Source organism: Euprymna scolopes, chromosome 26, assembly GCF_053919585.1.
Source record: "Euprymna scolopes isolate OS-2025 chromosome 26, ASM5391958v1, whole genome shotgun sequence".
In the NCBI taxonomy this organism is placed as follows: domain Eukaryota; kingdom Metazoa; phylum Mollusca; class Cephalopoda; order Sepiida; family Sepiolidae; genus Euprymna; species Euprymna scolopes.
In genome coordinates, this window is record NC_136507.1 from 105,202,015 (window position 1) to 105,222,846 (window position 20,832).

Consider the following 20,832-nt stretch of genomic DNA (forward strand, 5'->3'; position numbering starts at 1 on the left):
GTTATTTGAGTCTTTTTTTTTTTAATTAAATAAAAAAATGTTATCTTGAAAAATCAACTCCGATTTGAATATACTTGTTTTATTTATGCTTGGAAATGTGTGGGCTTTGAGTGATGTCATATGTGTTATGTTAAATCTGTTCCTTTCAACAACTAGTGTGATGAATACGGTGAGACAGAGAGAAAATTGTTTGGGGGAGGGGGACAAACTAAAATAAAATGTTCAATCCAAATTTTCTTATTCAACCCAAATAAAACTGAAAAATTATAATTTACATAACTGTATTTAGCCAGTTAATTCCTATAATTAATTCCTATAATTATATTCCTATAAGAAAACATACACTTCAGCCAGATTATTTTTTTGCCCCCCCCCGCCCCCGCCACACACACTGAAGATATTTGCTTGTCACATGAGCAGCACCAGTTCTTTTTTTTCTCTAACCAACAATAAAATCATATACAAACAAAGCAGCATTCAAAAACCAAAAAACTAGTAAGCAAAAAATCCATCTCTTTGCCACCTTCGATTCCGAACTGTACCTTATTTGCATAATCGTATTATTGCTGTATTTGAAGCGTCCCATGTTTACATGCCACTGCTTCCTTGCAGTGAGTGCATGCCAACCGTGAGCACCTATTGCCATGCCTTGCCACACTGTTACCACAAATGCACATTACCATGCAATGTAACCCCTCACTGATGAAGCTTCGGCTAGGACCCCTGTTTATCTGGAACTCTCGGCTCGTATCATCTGGTCCTTCTCTGAGGGTTGTTACATTGAATCCTGTATGCTGAAAGCGAATATCGAAGCCGCAGGCAGGAAGAAAAACAGACTTGTGAAATTCTATTCTACAGAATTAATTTCACAAACTTATGTACAAATATTTTTACAAATATCATTCAGTTCTTAGTAAGTTTTTTTCAAAGTCTCAAATCTCTTCACAGACAGTGTCAGAGGGGTGGATAAGGAGGAAGAGGAGTTATGTCTTCAGGGAACGGCGGTTTACCTCGAGTTTCACGCACAACTCTTTCGGAAACTCTTCGAAACTCAACTCGAAACTCTAACTAATTTTCGCATGACAGTAGTATATATAGTGAGGTATGTGGATGGGGTGGAAGTTTCCCCAGCCAATAAGATTTCGCCACGAAATCGGAAAACCCCAGATTTATCGTGTGTGCAATTCCCGAATCTGGGATCTGAGATCTACAGACATACTAATTCCCATGACCTCTAAGGTCAGATGTCAGCACTGACATCTGAATTTGAGTTCACCAAGGCAAGACAATATTATGCTCCAAGTTTCCTGTCATCAATTTTAACTGCAAATTATATTTCACTGGTTTCAAACAATATCTATTTTGACATGAAATAAAATATATATATTTATATTCTCCATCTTAAATCCTCAGGTTATCTGGCGTCACCCAGGAACGATTAGTTATCTAGCATAGTTATTTGGCCCCTCAGTCCCCAATGATTGATTACGTCACAGCAACCCAAATGGTGGAACAAGTTATGCAGTTTCACCTCTATTGATTCAATACATGCATGTATATATGTACAATTATACATACATACACACATATATATATATATATATATATATATATGATGAGAATAATGGAAATAGTATTCCAACGAGATAGAAAGATAAAAGAGGAATAAAGCAAGTTATATGTACATTATATATATATATATATATATATATATATATATATATATATATATTTTTTTTTTTCTTTCTCTTCTTCACTCATTTTTCTTAATTACGCCTTGCCTTGGCAGCCGAGTCTAATGCATATCTTATTTTTCTTTTAATAATATTATTGGAATTCTTTCCCCTTTTCCTTGTACCTATTTGCAAATTATTCCACGGATTTCGACCTTTTGGATTATTTTGGACATCTTCCAATTACGCGATTCCCTTGGATTTTACTTGTGAGAATGGAAATTTAACTAACTTTCTTGGATTTGCATTTTTGGATTTTACCTTCATTGGATACTTTACCTTTCACCAGACTATCCATTAACATGAAATCACTTTTTTCTTCACCCTATTCCCTCTGCTTCACTTTTTGTTATCAAGTAAGATCTTTGACTTACTTGTAGTTTCATCAAATACTTTTGCTAAATCCTACCCTCTGATGAGAAGGAAAGTATTTCTTCGAAACTCCGTGGATTAAGGACTATCCACTTATTTAGTGTTTCCTTTTCAGATCAAATATGTTTTTAACTCTTTTTCAAAGTGTTTTTAACATGTTTTATTAACTGTTTGCTCTTATATATATATATATATATATATATATATATATATATATATATCATAGATGAAAAGGCATTCATTGAGCTTGAACTTTTTTCATAATTTGCAAAATTTATATAAACAACATCTTTTTCATTATAAAAGAACTTTATTTATGAGAGAGATTTTTTATTCTATTACAATTGGTATATACAAACCGAGTACGTTTCAAGTAAATGATTTATATATATATATTTATATAAGTAAAAACATGATGAATTAGTAGTCCTCCGAGATAGCTCAGGAAGCATAGGAAGAAGCTGAGGCTTCTTATCACAGGGTCCTAATTTCGAATTTCGCTAGATTCAGCCACTTTAATGAGTCATAGACGACGAAACACGTGCCAGTGGATAATTATATTTTTAAAAAAATAATACATATGCCACTCCCCATTTGGGGGTACCAAACTTGTCAAAGGGAAAATTATTCCCAACTCGCATTTAGGTAAAAATGCGCTTCCATATAAATGAATTCATTCAATAAGTATCGCTAACAAAAACAAACAAACAACATCTACTTGTGTTCGTGTGTGTGTGTGTGAAGAGTGTTCAGAAAATCTATGATAAATGTTTTACCTATCTATCTATCTATATATATATATATATATATATATATATATATATATATATATATATATATATATTTTATTACTGCTTTATCTGTTTGGCTACATATGTTTCAGATGTTGGACCATGTTTACGATCTAACAGCCTCGTCAGGCCTTACAGAAGTGAGTGAACAATCACTTCTGTAAGGCCTGACGAGGCTGTTAGATCGTAAACATGGTCCAACATGTGAAACATATGTAGCCAAACAGATAAAACGGTAATAAAAAAATAAAACACATATTTGCTCTGCAATAGTATTGAGCACGCTCTTCAAGTTTTTACTAATTACCAGTTTTACCAAATTATATATATATATATATATATATATATATAATGTGCAGAGTGTTTGGAAAATCCTTGGTATAACCTCTGGATTATGTTTCGGTATATTTAAGTAATAGAAAATTGTTCTCATAACTATACAAGGTCGTACGTCTGGAAATTCTTGTTTTCCAAGTTATTGAAGCAAATACTTATCAACATTGAATGGAAATAAGGAGAACAATAGCAGAAACCTCGTAAGGTTCAATTCTTCTTCTTCTTCATGTGTCAGAGTTATATAATTTGGAATGTGTTCAGTTTGCCATTGTTCTAACTTTATTCTTTCCTTACTTCTGTGAAATCCTACCGGCCACTCCAGTAATAGAAAATGCTCACATACGCAGATGGATGTTGAGAGGCAGGACCTGAATATCTTGCATGAGCATGTGAACTCCATCTTCTCAACTACGGTTGAAAGATGATGATTATGTAATTCTAGTTTCTGACAGAGTTACTCATGGTAAACAGATCAGGCACCAATCAGTGTTGAGACGGCAACCCGGCTAACAGGGTTCTCATAAAAATCTACAAGGATTTGGCATCAGAATCCATCATCCTCTGCCCTTCTTCAGGTCTATCTCGTTGAACTTGGGAATCTGTATGCAATTTTGAATGGAACCTTTCATTTAATTCATAGGAGTAGCATGCTCTCGTTCTGTCAGCCATGACTAGATAGAGGGCCTAAGTAATTCACAATTGTATGTTTCTATCCGATCATGGCTGACAGAACGAGAGCAAGCTACCCTCATGAAGTAAATAAAGAGTTTTGTTTGAAATTCCATGCAGATTCCCAAATTCGACAGAAACATTTCCAAGTTTGACAAAATACACTTGAAGAAGGTCGAAGGTTACATCAACCAAAACGTTGTGAAAGTAACACTCAAGATGAGAACAGTAGTTCAAAGAATCCAATTAATGTGAATTACCAATCCTCATCTAAAGACTTCAGAAATGCAACAATCATCTGAACTGAACTCCAATCTATGGTATCCCCTTGCTAAACTTTCACAAAATCACTCGATCAGCTGCAACCACTATATACGATTTCCCCCACTCTATTTGTGCCTAAATCTAAATGCAGATTCCATGAAGAAAGCTTCTTTCCCAGAACTGCTCGCCGGTGGAACACTGTTCCGCTGGCCTGTTTCCTGGTTGAATACAACATGGTAGCCTTCAAATCTAATATAAACAAATTCTTGTTGAGTTGTCTCCATAAATAATCAAATTTTACCCAATTTACACCATTAACGATTACTACATTATCACCTGGTATTCATTAACCCTTATCCTCGAGTGACCTTCGGGCCTTGATAAGTGGTGGCTCCCAATTAAAAAAAATATTGTAATATTTAAACATTTGGAAAAGATATTTTAATGGAAGTATGCATAGTCATGAAAAAAATCTGTGTATTCATCACAGCAATTTTTTATCTTAAAACACTTTAACAACCACTCGATAGTGCTCGGTTTTTATCTTAAAACACTTTAACAACCACTCGATAGTGCTCGGTTTTTATCTTAAAACACTTTAACAACCACTCGATAGTGCTCGGTTTTTATCTTAAAACACTTTAACAACCACTCGATAGTGCTCGGTTTTTATCTTAAAACACTTTAACAACCACTCGATAGTGCTCGGTTTTTATCTTAAAACACTTTAACAACCACTCGATAGTGCTCGGTTTTTATCTTAAAACACTTTAACAACCACTCGATAGTGCTCGGTTTTTATCTTAAAACACTTTAACAACCACTCGATAGTGCTCGGTTTTTATCTTAAAACACTTTAACAACCACTCGATAGTGCTCGGTTTTTATCTTAAAACACTTTAACAACCACTCGATAGTGCTCGGTTTTTATCTTAAAACACTTTAACAACCACTCGATAGTGCTCGGTTTTTATCTTAAAACACTTTAACAACCACTCGATAGTGCTCGGTTTTTATCTTAAAACACTTTAACAACCACTCGATAGTGCTCGGTTTTTATCTTAAAACACTTTAACAACCACTCGATAGTGCTCGGTTTTTATCTTAAAACACTTTAACAACCACTCGATAGTGCTCGGTTTTTATCTTAAAACACTTTAACAACCACTCGATAGTGCTCGGTTTTTATCTTAAAACACTTTAACAACCACTCGATAGTGCTCGGTTTTTATCTTAAAACACTTTAACAACCACTCGATAGTGCTCGGTTTTTATCTTAAAACACTTTAACAACCACTCGATAGTGCTCGGTTTTTATCTTAAAACACTTTAACAACCACTCGATAGTGCTCGGTTTTTATCTTAAAACACTTTAACAACCACTCGATAGTGCTCGGTTTTTATCTTAAAACACTTTAACAACCACTCGATAGTGCTCGGTTTTTATCTTAAAACACTTTAACAACCACTCGATAGTGCTCGGTTTTTATCTTAAAACACTTTAACAACCACTCGATAGTGCTCGGTTTTTATCTTAAAACACTTTAACAACCACTCGATAGTGCTCGGTTTTTATCTTAAAACACTTTAACAACCACTCGATAGTGCTCGGTTTTTATCTTAAAACACTTTAACAACCACTCGATAGTGCTCGGTTTTTATCTTAAAACACTTTAACAACCACTCGATAGTGCTCGGTTTTTATCTTAAAACACTTTAACAACCACTCGATAGTGCTCGGTTTTTATCTTAAAACACTTTAACAACCACTCGATAGTGCTCGGTTTTTATCTTAAAACACTTTAACAACCACTCGATAGTGCTCGGTTTTTATCTTAAAACACTTTAACAACCACTCGATAGTGCTCGGTTTTTATCTTAAAACACTTTAACAACCACTCGATAGTGCTCGGTTTTTATCTTAAAACACTTTAACAACCACTCGATAGTGCTCGGTTTTTATCTTAAAACACTTTAACAACCACTCGATAGTGCTCGGTTTTTATCTTAAAACACTTTAACAACCACTCGATAGTGCTCGGTTTTTATCTTAAAACACTTTAACAACCACTCGATAGTGCTCGGTTTTTATCTTAAAACACTTTAACAACCACTCGATAGTGCTCGGTTTTTATCTTAAAACACTTTAACAACCACTCGATAGTGCTCGGTTTTTATCTTAAAACACTTTAACAACCACTCGATAGTGCTCGGTTTTTATCTTAAAACACTTTAACAACCACTCGATAGTGCTCGGTTTTTATCTTAAAACACTTTAACAACCACTCGATAGTGCTCGGTTTTTATCTTAAAACACTTTAACAACCACTCGATATTGCTCGGTTTTTATCTTAAAACACTTTAACAACCACCCGATAGTGCTCGGTTTGATGGACGTTAAAGGTGCATGTTTGGAGCATATTATTGAATATACAGCATAATCTCATCGACACACCAGTTCCTGTTAGATCACTGAAGTTAAGCAACATTGAGCCTGGCTAATATTAAAATGGGTGATCTTTTAGAAATGTCAGGTGCTGTATGTGCTCAGAGCCTGGAGAGGGATAGGCACTGCCGGGCTATTCTTGTCCAAGACACGCTGCATGAAATGATGCAGTGCCTCCCACAACCTCTAAGTATAAGTAGCTAATGTTATGTTGCATGTTTTGATCCATTCCATTATAGTTATAGGGAGACGGGAAAATATGGTAATATTGAAAGGGAAAGAGAGAAATTATGGTAAAATTGAAAAAAGGAGAGAGAGAGAGAGAGAGAGAGAGAGAGAGAGAGAGAGGGAAGACAAATGGATTAAGGAGATAAATGATGGTTTGTCTTCAAGTCTAATGTGAACAAGTTCTTGATGAGCCTGTAGCAACCGCAATGCCTGGCTGGAATAAATCCTCGGCAAGAACATTTCATAGCGATCACCGCTTCAACGCCTACGTGCATGAAGAACGCATAGAAACATGACGTTGTGATGCAACCACGACACACATACAACAAAAGGAACTGTGTTATGCTCCCTCGCATAAAAATACAGTAAACAGGCTGGAAAGTTCGAGAAGGCCTGTATATAAAGATTTGCCTGCCAAAAATCAAGTCAGTTTCCTCTTCTCTTCTTCGATTTTTCAAGAAAAAGCACATGTTTAGGATAAATTCGTCTGCGGGAGATCTTAAAACCACTGTCCTGATATTACGTGCAATGCACGTGAACTTTAATACCCATCATGAAAAGTTACCACATTGAGCGAGAATTTAAATATTCTTTTAAAAAATATTATTTCGAACTACTGTTCTTATGGTACGAACACGTATACCCCCCCCACACACACACAAACCCATGTATCCACATATGGATTTTTGAACTGTTCTCAAAAATAGCCACATGAACCTTTAAGCCCACATGCAGCAGCACTCTGATCTTAAAAAAAATCAGTAGTTTCAAACCTCGTGCTATTTCCACATCTTCACTTCATTAATCTTTCATTATAAACATTCCATACAAGAAAACACTTATGTTGGAACAATTTAAACTAATATTTCTAACACATAAATAAATGTTGTTTGTTCCATGTTATTACAGTGATTTCGTGTTCTTATGTCGAGGGTTGTTACTTTCGGGATTTCATTTTTATATTTTTTTATGTAAGGATGGGGATCGGTGAAACCTTCCTATTAATCAGCGATTTTGTTAAATTTACCATTAATGATCCCGCCGATACACTCCTACTTTCGACTTCAATAAAATTGCAACACACGCAACCAAGGTTCTAAAAATGAATACATCCCGTTTATAAATTGGTTACCCCTACCGAGACCTACATTCCTACAGGCCGTTCTCTTAAGTAATTTACCAAATTTCCACTATTAACGATTTTTATGATTTTTTTATTTTTTTTTTTACTCATGTTCACCCCTAACAAAGCACATCGTCCTTTGGACGTAAAGGGCTGCTATTTGGCACCATACCAAGGAAAGATTAACAAGATGTTGGTTTACGTTACATTTAAACTTCTGCGTATATCGGTACAGCCAGGGAAGCAGGTAGCAGGAAGGGGATTCCAAAGTCTAGCTGTTCAAGGGATTTTCTCATTGACTACTGTACACTCATTCACCTTTATCCTCGAGTGGCCTCCGGACCTTGAAAAAAAAATAGTGATAATGTAAAAAGGGGAACGAAAGAAATTATGATTTAAGGGGGGGGGGAGAGAGAGAGAGAGAGAGAGAGAGAGAGAGAGAGAGAGAGAAAGAAAGAAAGAAATGATGGATATATCGGAGAAAGGAAAAAAGATTAAAAAAAAAAAAAGACAAGAAAGTTAGGAATCAAAAACAAAAAAAAGGGAGAAGTGCGAGTAGCTTTAATGTGAGAGTAGGTTGCCATTGTAGCGACACCAGCCTAATAAGATGCGTGCGCAGCCGGAAGCAGTAAATCGGTCGGAAGGAACGCGTGTTCCACGACGAAGAAGAGCAACTAGCATCATCATCATCATCGACAACATCGTTATGATCGTTAACATCATCATCAGCGTCAACATCATTATTTACAACTTGTAAGGCGTCGAGTGGTCAAATGGATTCTTTTCTCTTTCCCTTCTAGCCTTTCTTCTTTCATTTGTACACAACGTTAAATTTGATAGTAAGTACGATTTCTTGAAGAAACCGAAACTTAAGCTTTCCAGTTTGTTGTTGTTGTTTTAAATGACTTTTTTTTGGATTAAAGGAATAATTAGAAAATGTTCGTGGCAATTCAGGTGCCTTGTTATAAAAATAGTTGTTATATTATTGATTTTTTTTTTTTTCAAATTGATAATTAATTTTAAATAACTTTTCGCATATAAATCAGAATTTAATTATCTAAATCAAAAAAAAAAAAAATTAAAAACTAAATTAAGCATCGCTTAAAAACGTTCATTACTTTTTAATTTTTTAATTCTGTTTATCTACTCGGCGTTACACGGGATCTTTTTGGCTTTCTATTTTATTTCGTTTTTTATTTTAAAAATAATTAAAAAATTTTTTTTTTAATTATTTTTACAAATCACAAAAAATACTTTTAAATTATTTTTCTAACCTTTATAAAATAACTAGATCTCCTTCAATGTCGCCGTGAACTTTTTTTTTTTTTTACCTCGTCTCATTTCACAACATAAAAAAAAACAAGTTAGAATGGTCGGTGTTCTGTTGTAACATATCCCTATATTTACCATTATTATTTTTTTTTTAAATTTGGATCTTTAAAAAAATCATTTTTTATTTTGATTTCAATAAATCACATAATAATAAAAAAAAATGGTAGAATTCCGACGCTTAATTTTTTTTTAGGTACTTATGCCGAGAAGGTACCATGACATGCTAAACAGTAAACATCCTGAAATATTATTTAGAAAGACATTCTTAACATGGGGAGGGTGTTTTGTAACTATTGTGTGCTTTCACCTAACAATTTAATAAACAAAAAAGTCAATTAGGAATCTTAACTCATTGTTATAATGGTGGTAACGCTATATTATTAACAATTGTAAGAAAAAAAAAATGAGCTTTTTTTTTTACCACTGTTGAAGTGTGGAACTATGAAACTGTGAAACCTGAAACTCAAAACGAAATCAAAATTAACTAAGCTCATTAATTATATACATATAAAGCAGCTTTTTGATTTTTTTTGATTTTTTTTAATCCTTAATAGTTTTCGAGATATTCAATGTTTAAACGTGTTCATAACTTCTGGAGCAGTGCTGCTCAGCTGCACTGCTGCTGCTCCAGTGGAGCACCTTGTACGTTAGTTAAATAGTTACCTCCCCCAGAACAATAAATTTAGATTCCGAATTGCAAAAAACAAAAAACAAAAAAACAAAAAACAAAACAACTAATAGTAATAAAATATCGTAAAACTTCAATCTAACTTTGAAACTAGGGTGCATCATCCGTACTGAAATAATAACGTTATTATTTAAAAAGCCATTCTTAACATGAGGAGAGGAGGGTGTTTGTTTTGTAACTATTCTGTACTTTAACCTTACAATTGAATAAAAAAAACATATCATAAAACTTTAATTAAACTTGGAAATACAATTAAAAAATAGCGCTGATCCAGTAAGTGCACTAGCACCGACCAAAAATACTATCTAAAAATAATTAAAAAAAAAAAAAAAAAAAAAATAGCACCCTAACTTCTGCATAAGCTCATTTAATTAGAATAGACAAAATACTATTAAAAAAAACACCGAATATATGTCAAGTTATGTCACGGTAACATATATTGAGCGAATTTCTAACAGTATTTGGTCTAGTTTATTATTTATTACACCTTTTTCCAAACTTACCGTGTTAAAGAGAGAATCGGCCGCCATCTTGAATTTTCCAATACATCGCTAAACACTGTATGTTTTTCGAGCTGAATAAACATGTTAAATTGAATAAAAACACGAAAATTATATCCAGTTTGGTAGAAAAGTAACTTATCTTGCCTTTGATAACATTCATTTGTTATATATTTGTTTTTTGACCACTTTTTCGAATCTATGTGTACAGTAATACAAACTCAAAGTTAATATTTGGTATCAAATAAACAGCGTTTAAAACTACTTAAAAACACTAATAAATGATTCAGGTAGGTTGCAAAGTAACTTTTATAGCTACTGTTAATATTTCTTTGTTGTATATTTTAATTTTTGACCACTTTTTCGAATCTATGTGTACAGTAATACAAACCCAAATTCTGAAATGAAAGTTTTCGTTACATGAAAATGTATGATTTTTAAAATTTATAAATATTTTGGAACAATCATTATTGGAATGATTGTAACTTTTTTGTTTTGAAAAAAAAAATAAAAACAAAATTATTAAAAATCTAACAACATAAAATAGAACATTAAATCTTCTGAACATTAAAAAAAATGAGTGAAAGTGGTTGTTATATGAAATATACATTTTCGTAACAAATTCAAAATTCTGAAATGAATTCGTTTTCTCAAAACCAAAAGGAAAAACTGAATTTCATATCATGACAATTTTTGTTCATTTTTTTTTAATGTTCAGATAATTTATATTTTAATTTGTGTTATTGTTGTTGACATTTTTGAATACCGTCTACTTAAATTGCCTTCCCCTGTTCGAAGATCTTAAAACTTTTCAAAACGAAAACAAAAAAATTAGCCCCTCAGAACTGTCATGTACAAGTGATTAGGAATGATTTAAAGCAGGGTTTCCCAAACTTCAAGACAACATGGAGCCCCTGAGCAGGGCAAATGTTTTCACGGAGGACTAACAAGATAAGATATTAAATCCTTTATTCATGTTAAAAATACATTGAAAATCAACAATGAACAAAAAACTTAGGCACATGGCCAACTCAAAAGGGGGGATTGTGGGGGTCGTTGGTTATCCTTGTCACTCCAGAACTAAACAAAATCAAAAGTTTCTCCCAGCTAGTATCTTCTTTCACCATAATACCGCATTCACCCTTTCATACTGGGGGACGTCCTACTTAACTCCCAATTTTTAAAACATTTTTTATTGACATGTGAAAAACATTAATTTCAAATTTTAACTTATATTTGTTCATTAGTTGTTCCTTACTTGTTCATTAGTTGTTCCTTACTTATTCATTAGTTGTTCCTTACTTGTTCATTAGTTGTTCCTGCTTGAGATGTTCCTATTTACAATGCCTTTTGGTCAAGATGAAAGTGTAGTATCTGTTCCGGCAGATACTGCACTTAAGATAATTTGTACCAGTCAATGGAGGGGAAACCCTCTATACTGGGACAATTATTATTTTTGGTAACCAGAGTGACCCCTTTTAGGGGAGCTGGTTTTTACCTCACATTAAAAACGGCCTTGTGCCTAATTTGCTCAGTGGGGGAGCAAATAAATACCATCTGTTCCGGCAGATGCTGCAAGCTATGACTAGCTATGACTAGCAAAGACCAGATGTGGGGGCAACCCCACATGTCTGACCTTTAACCAGCTCCCATTTCCCACCTCTCGGGAGCTGGTCCCCTTTTTCCCTTCCCCCTCCCTTCACTCCTCACATTAAAAATCGGCCTTGTGCCTAATTTGCTCGGTGGGGGAGCAAATAAATACCATCTGTTCTTCAGATGTTGCACTTCCATTTCTCGTTCTCTTTCAGTGGAGGAGAAATCCTTCACGATTGAGACAATTTTTATTTTTGTACCTTTTCTCCACGTTAAAAAACGACCCTGGTGTCTAACTCTGTCCCGTGGGGAGGCATTGTAAATAGGTACAATGTCTCCCCATGGGACAGAGTTAGACACCAGGGTCGTTTTTTAATGTGGAGAAAAGGAACAAAAATGAAAATTGTTTTAGTCGTGAAGGATTTCTCCTCCACTAACAGAGAACAAGAAATTGAAGTGCAGTTACTATATTTTTGTGCTTACCACCATTTTTTGTTTTTGATTAATCCAAAATTGTTGCATTTTTTTTTTGTTAATTTATTTTTATTTTTTTACTTTTTCATGAGCCATCCTAAAACTCTTTACAACAATAGTTATGTATCATATAAATTTCCAGTAAAAAAGATAGAACAGTAAATGTCTGCAGCCATTTAATTTTTCCATATAAAACATTTGATCCTCTTTAAGAAAGGGCTTCTGGAGCCTCTCAGCCTTAGTCATGGAGCCTTGGGGTTCAATGGAGCTCATTTTAGGAAACCCTGGAAACTCTTGATTTTGGGGCCGAAGGAAGAATCCCCTGGCTGAAGCTTTATATTTTAAATTATTTTTTTCTAAGCATCCGACAGTATGAGGATTGTTAATTTAGATTATTCAGACTTTTATCCGCAAATTTGGTTATTGTATTCACAATGTTTCAGCCGATGTCATCTCCAACCTTATTCAAATGCATCTTTTCAAACTTTGGAATCTTCATATTAAACTTTGTAGCCGAATTTCAACCGTAACACATAAACAATAATTAGACATATGCCATAATTTTATCCCTTTTTTTTTTTTATTTTGGTGACTTCAGTGCGAAATGCAGGTCTAAATAACTCTTGAGTTTTGATTAATATCCTTCCCACAATTTTACATCTAATTTCATTTTTCTAGAACAATCTTGTCTGTTCTCAAATAAAATAAACATTTCTGTTTTCATGGTAAAACAATAAAACAACATTTATGTAAGGTTAAATGATAATTTTTTTTTTATCCAAGAAATTTGATGTCATTTGTGCAGTATAGAAATTGGATTTTTAAGCTGTGTAATACTAGAGTTATCTCCCTTTGATAAAATATTTTTCTTTTTATGATGCAAAAATCAGAGAATAAATGCAGTTTGTTAAACTTGAGTTTTGAATCCAATTTTTGTTGCTAAACGTCCAGATTAAATAGACACATCTTAAGTATACTTGTTTTTACTTTAAAAGATCTTTGCTCAGTAGTGCTGTTTCAGTACAAGCATTATTATGAAGGAAGATGATTTCTTTTTTGTTGAATAAAGAAACCCATTTTCGGGTCAACATATTGCATAAAAATATGAATGATACTTTAACAATCTGAAAAAAAAAGTCATAGATTAATCATGGTGATATATTTTTAAATAATAATAATATGCATAAAATGAATTACAATCGTTTAAAACGTTTTTTTCTACAAACTGGCAAAAACTTTTATATCGACCTGATAATATTGGGTATGCAATTTGAAACTGTGGCTTCACAAGGAAAGAGAGAAAAAAATTTTGATCACATGCAGCTGTATGGTCTCGAACAATTTCCTCCATGCGACTTAACAGTTCTGAACAACTGGATCAATTCAAACTTGGCCACCTTTAATTTATTTTTATTTCGGACTATTATTCTCATCTTTATTAGTTGTTGTTTTTGATCTTTTATTGGTTTTTGTTTATTCACAACGTTTCGGCCAACTATTCCTCTGGCCTTCGTCAGGTGGTAACCGCGACGGATAGGAACTTCGAATCTCCTAACTGCATTCTCAGCCATCACTGCCATCCGTAGTTGTTGTCGTCTCACCACATTTCCTATCCGTCGCGGTTACCACCTGATGAAGGCCAGAGGAATAGTTGGCCGAAATGTTGTGAATAACCAAAACCAATAAAAAAGATCAAAAACAACAACTAATAAAGATGAGAATAATAGTCCGAAATAAAAAATAAATTAATATAGATATAATGCTCATCTCAAAAAATGAATTCCAATTAAGGAATAATATATATATTGGCCACCTTTGTTGATTCGACACAACACAATCCCAACACTTTCGCGTATGCTCATCACAGAAACAAAAGCTAAATAAAGATGAAACAATTTTTCTTAAATAAAATTTTACAAGAAATCTATAATGTTGCTGTTGATTTTGTATTAGGCTGTTTTACAAAAAAGTATAGGGTATACGTGTTGGACATCTATAAACAGCAATGACAAATATTACTTTACTAGCAGGAGCCATGGGAATTCCATAGAATGAGAAATATCTTTTGATAAAACTGATATTTTTCTCTATTTTTTATGGACAGAAAAATCAATAACACAGCAAATGAGTTTATTAACATTTCTTGTAATTTAAATGTAGAACTGACAACAAATGACAATGAGACAAATTAATAGGAACTAATAAATATTTAAAAAGTAATATTATGCTACATAGTTCAATACAAATAATAAAATCACATTGTAAGCGACAATCTTTAATTTAATATAGGGAGATGAGTGCAGAAGATTAGTCTTTGATGATATGGCCACATTAAAAGATTGGATGAGAGTTCTTGGATTAGGAGGTGTAGAACAGTTAAGGTAACAAGTTCCAGGGAAAGGCCAACGAAAACATGGGAGGAAATGATAAAAATGGACTTGAAAGATAAAGACCTTATCAGAGATAGGTTAATTTGGAAGTTGATTTCCTAAAGCTGTCAAACATATGCCAATATACAGAATGGACATTAAACGAGATGTGATGATTAACGACACGCCTTTGAAAAATTTAAATTGGATTCATGCAATACTTTTTGAGAAATAAACTAGTGTTTTACTTTTCCTAAACTTTTGTTCATAACCTCCCTGATAAAATTGTCTCTGAGATCGGTATATTTGCTGATGACACTAACCTCTATAACAGACATGAGGGAAAACAAATGAGTCCATGTCTAAGGAAATGTCTAAAATTCTAACGGAATACTTCTAGTGTGTAGTGGAATGGAGCTGAAACTGGTTGGTAACATTCAATGTTGCCAAAGACTAAACTTATTTCCTTTAATAATTCTAAGAAACCTTCTCAATCATTGATTATTATGGTTAATGATACACTGCCTGAAAGTACTTCCCTCAAGCTCCTAGGGTTAACATTCACAGACAACATGAATTGGAACAAATACATTGAGATAATCGCCAAGGCTACTGCAAGGAAGATGGGCTCTCCTTACCGAGCTAGAAGTTACTCACACCTGAGAGTATCATGTATCTCTACAAAGCCACTATTCACCTCTGCATGGAATATTGCTGTCACATTTGAGCTGGTGCATCCGCCACTAATTTGTCGCACCTAGATAGGGTTAAAAAATGTCACCAATCTAATAGGTCCCACACTGTCAGTCCAACTCTCTTTGACCCATTGCCAAAATGTGGTATTATTGTGCTTGTTTTACATGTACTATAATAGTAAGTGTTTAATGTTTAATGTACTTTAATAGTAAGTGCTCGGACAAACTCAAATCACTGGTACCCTCAACAAACCTGACAAACAGCAAAATCCCTCCCCTACACTGTAGAGATCCCTAGATGCCAGAAAGCGTTCTACTCAGATAGCTTCTCCCCTCGAACTGCTAGACTTTGGAATTCCCTCCCGGGTCCCTGCTTCCCCAACTGTACTGACATGCAGAAGTTCAAGTGTAATGTGAACAGACATCTTGCTGCCCAACTCCCTACATGGTGTCCCTGCAAATTTTGTCTCAAATAGTAGCCCCTTATGACTTAGTGACACTGTGCCTTATTTGGGGTGAATAAACAAGTTACAAAATAAAAGAAAAAAAGTTACTGATCTCCCCCCCCCTCTCTCTATATATTTCTGTTTATCTATATCTCACTAATAATCGTTATCTCTTTACCAATTTGTCATAAAATTTTTTACCTTTCAGAATGCATAATCTATTTAAATGACATCATGAGTGCTGATGATTATCTAAGCAACCCGTTTGCGGCTCTTCTCTGCCCCGGAACTCCTGCAGCCCAGTTTAATGGCCAAAGAGGAGAGGCCAAGAACGAAGATGGAAAGAGTTACGAAGATGAAGAGAGTAAGATTCTTGTGAGTGAAAAGATCCAGGTGAATAACATCATTGAGGAGATCTTCCTCATCACCTTCGATTCAGGTTAGTTTTTATGCAACTCATCTTTTATCTCTTCTCTTCATTTAGTTTCATCTCTCGGTGATCTACCCCTCCCTCTCACATGCACAACGTTTTTTTTGCTACTTTAATTCAATGCTCGAATGTCATGCAAATTCAGACAATCTAACATACAAAGTTTATCTTACCAGATTTTCAAAGTCAGACCCAAATAGCATTTAAGCTAACAAATTGAACTTTGCTTCTGATACATCAGTTTTCATTCGTTATTGTTGTGCCATGTTATTGGCAATATAATAGCAGTTTTCTAATTTTGATTTACACTTGACCCATATTAAATAAGATGGTTGAAGGAGAATATAAGCATGTGTTATATAGTACATATAGAAAAAGAATATAGTTAAATAAAAATAATTAGTATCCATTAGAATTAAGCTAAAAAAATATCAGATTTGAAAGTTATTTTTTGTGAAATTGATCAGGTATTTACAAAGTTACCTCCCTTGGATTAGTTTAGAAATTGAGTTAGGATAAAAACAATTCTGTTTAAGGAAAAAATTTAAAATTAATGAATTTAATAAACCATATTTTTTCATAGGTGACACCATAAATAGCTCACATATGTTAGAATTACAAATAACAGAAAAATTTAAGTATATACAAGTCCTCTCTTTTCTTTGTTCTTTTTCTTTTCTTTGGCATCTAAAATATTAAACAGACAATTTTTAAAAATTTTATCATTTGAAATTTAAGGTTGTTTAAAAAAAACGAGTTCTTGTATGTGTATGTTTCCACTTTCGGTTATAAACAGATGAGTTTCGGCTGAAGAGAGCTTTATATGGGGACCTAAAACGGTTCCCTATTATCAGGTTTGAAACCAACGGTACTGATGACTTATCTCATCTAAATTTTCTTAAAATATATATATGTATTACAACATAGAGTTTAATCTCCCTTGATGGATCAAGAAGAGAACGAGGTGAACAGAAGAGAAGTATATTTTTTTAATTATTTTTTAATTGGAATTCATTATTGAGATGAGTGTTATTTATATTAATTTATTGCGGACTATTATTCTCATCTTTTATTAGTAGTTGTTTCACGATGTTTCGGCCTACTATTCCTCTGGTCTTCGTCAAGTGATAACCTCGACGGATAGGAACTTCGAATCTCCTAACTGCATTCTCAGCAACCACTGTCATCTGTAGTTGTTGTCGTCTCACCACGTCTCACAACAACTATGGATGGCAGTGATTGCTGAGAATGCAGTTAGGAGATTCAAAGTTCCTATCCGTCGAGGTTACCACCTGACGAAGGAAACATCGTGAAACAACAATTAATAAAAGATGAGAATAATAGTCCACAATAAATAAATTAATATAAATAATACTCATCTCAATAATGAATTCCAATTAAAATAATATATATACCATTCGGTACGGACCCGACCATGGAAGATCAGATAATAAATGAACGTGGATTTATAAGATCAAAAAATCCAACCTTGATCGCCCTTCGGGGTCCGTGACGCAGTGGATAGAGACGTTGAATCTCTACGGTTCCAGATGAGCATTGTCTGAAGATAGCGGTTTCAATCCTATCCAAAGCCGGCCAGAGGCTTACTTGGCCAAAAACGTGGTGAGACGACAACAACTACGGATGCAGTTAGGCGATTCGAAGTTCCTATCCGTCGCGAAGGCCAGAGAAATAGTTGGTCGAAACGTTGTGAAACAACAACTAATAACAGATGAGAATAATAGTCCGCAATAAATAAATTAATATATATTTTTTTTATCCCTTGTTTTCCTCTGATGTCATAAGAATGGATTTCTCAAGTCCAAAATGAAAAGAATACTTAAATGAATGTCACATAAAATTAATTTCGCTGTCCACTGGGGATGTGACGGGAACGGATGAGGGGATGAGGTGGCAGAAGGTACAAAATACATATACAATATATATAAAATAGTTGACACATGTGGTAATCCAGATATAATAAAATATCCAAAAGAAATTAACATGTCCGATTTCAAAGTATTCTGAGAACTTGGTGCACAACATATAAACCAGATAGCTTTCAATCTTTTCCCTCTCGCCTTTTCTTGATGGGATTATCGTTGTTCCTCTCTATTAATTATTTCTGTTGGTTTGTCCTTCGGCAAATAATTCATTGTAGTATAGAAGATTAGTTCTCCCAACAGACTTGACTTTCACGACTGTGTTGCTTGGCGTAAGCTGCTTCAAGTTGAGTGTTAGCCAATCTTAATATGGGTAGATGCATCCATCTTTCCTTCTAGTGATTTCGTATCCATGTATATCATTAAACGTAAATCTGATTGAGATTCAAAATTTTTTTTTTTGCTTGTGCAACATTGTGCAATGTAGCAAAAACTGCAATCGGCTTCACCCTTTTTCCTCAGACTCATTCCTATGAGTTGATTTGGACACACAGCGTTTAGGATTGATATGCCGTGGATTCGCATTATAGTGCAGTTAATAGAACATGAGGCTTTTGCTGCTTCACCGTAAGCCGGCTAAATTTTGAATGTCTTTTTCTGAGCACTGTCTGCGCACGTGCCATTTTTTTTGCACCACAGTGTCCTTGTTAGAATTACTTAATTTTCTTTTTCCTTACCTTGCGAAAGGGGATCGCACAAAAGAGAGATAGGGAGATACTGTGATTGGGATGTGGGCAAGGTCATATGTTTGCATCATTTCTGTTGGGATTTAAGTTGCGGGCGTTCAGAGGATGGGAGGAGTGTTTGACTGCTTTTCTGGTAATTATATAAGAAATGAAGAAGGAGTGTCTGGCTTTCTGACAGGATAACTCTGTCATGATTTTACATCACAATCGTAATAAATAGTGATATATTGATAAGTAGTAATATTGTACATCTAATAAAAAAAAAAGGGTTTAAGGCTCCTAAAATTCATATTGGAATCGGCTGGAAGGACTCATGACGTAATGGATAAAGTACTTGGTAAATCTAGTTGTAAATTATACTCTTCTGGAGTCTGATGGTTCAATCCTCAGTACGGGCAACATTCAAAATACAATTCCAAATTACTTGGGATTTCTATCTTCTGACAGGATGGGAGCATACTACCCTTGTAGATTAAAGAAAAAAAATCCGTTCCAAAGATTCCTAAGTTTGACAAAGGTTTCTGAGTTCAACAGGATATACCTGAAGATTACCTCGACCGACACTTTGTGAAAATTACGTTCAAGATGAGAAGAGCAATTCAAAGAATCTGAATAATACGAATGTTATTCTTATTCTCAACATTTTTTGTATGTAAAATTAAGCAAATTTATTTCATCATTTTGTGTAATAATAAAAACGTCCTAAAATATCTTAAAAAACCTGTGTTGTATTTGTTGTGTTGTATTTGTTGTATTGTATGTATTTTATTTATTGTGTTGTATTTGTTGTGTTGCATTTATTGTGTTGTATTTGTTGTATTTATTGTGTTTATTGTGTTGTATTTGTTGTATTTATTGTGTTGTATATGTTGTATTTATTGTGTTGTGTTTATTGTATTTATTGTGTTGTATTTGTTGTATTTATTGTGCTTATTTTAAAACTAAAACTGTTTATAATATATAAATTTGTGTACATGATTTTTTTCTTTTCCCTCTTTATTAAATAATTATTTTTGTACTTAATTTTCAGATGCCTTGGCACAAAAACCACGTATCTTCATGGAGGATATCGGAAAACTACACGGTTATTTGGATTTTGACATCCTCGATCAGGTAGGTTAGATTAATTTTAATTTTGTTTCATTTAAAAAATAATATTCAGTTCCAATAACAAAAAATTCTTGTTAGTTTTGCTGGAATTGTATTTGAGACGATGTAATTTTCTGTCGTGTGCAGCTTATCTGAAACTAATTCAGCACATGTGAAAAATATAATTTAAATTATGTAGCAGAATTAGCAATAGCCGAAATGAGGGGAAATAGAGAGCTTACCTCAGATACGTCTGTTGTGTTTCAGGCTGAGCGGAAGAGAGAGTTCCAAGATCGCGTCCATGGGTTTTTATTAGCGTTGACCCCCCTCCCCCCATGCAATTCTCGTAGAATCGTGTTTACTCTTGCACGATTATTATTAAATGTCGCAACGTCCATCCAAAGTGATTTAATGATCATAACATCATGACCTACACATGCAAGCTTTAGTAACCGACTTTCATTTCAACATAAAAGTGCTCAACAATAAGAACTGAGCTATTAAAGGGGCTGACTATAATAATTTTAAAATGCTTACAGATACTAGTGTTTCATTCTTTTGGAAATCATCAGTGCAGGCAGTTACGATTATAGCCAGTTGGGAGATTCGAACCCTGCCACGAAGC

General features: G+C 33.9%; 1 protein-coding gene across 2 annotated transcripts in view; it reads left to right on the forward strand.

Annotated features, from left to right (window-relative positions):
• The first annotated feature begins 8,571 nt into the window (after window positions 1–8,571).
• Window positions 8,572–20,832, forward strand: part of LOC145248340 (ubiquitin conjugation factor E4 A-like) — a 120,061-nt gene continuing 107,800 nt past the window's right edge. The window contains exons 1-3 of one of the 2 annotated variants that reach the window (XM_080110254.1): window positions 8,572–8,801; window positions 16,268–16,498; window positions 20,149–20,231. In XM_080110254.1, coding sequence (XP_079966380.1) covers window positions 16,294–16,498; window positions 20,149–20,231 — 288 coding nt within the window. In that variant the 5' untranslated portion in view covers window positions 8,572–8,801; window positions 16,268–16,293. The remainder of the gene's footprint in view (window positions 8,802–16,267; window positions 16,499–20,148; window positions 20,232–20,832) is intronic. The other variant, XM_080110255.1, reaches the window with a different exon arrangement.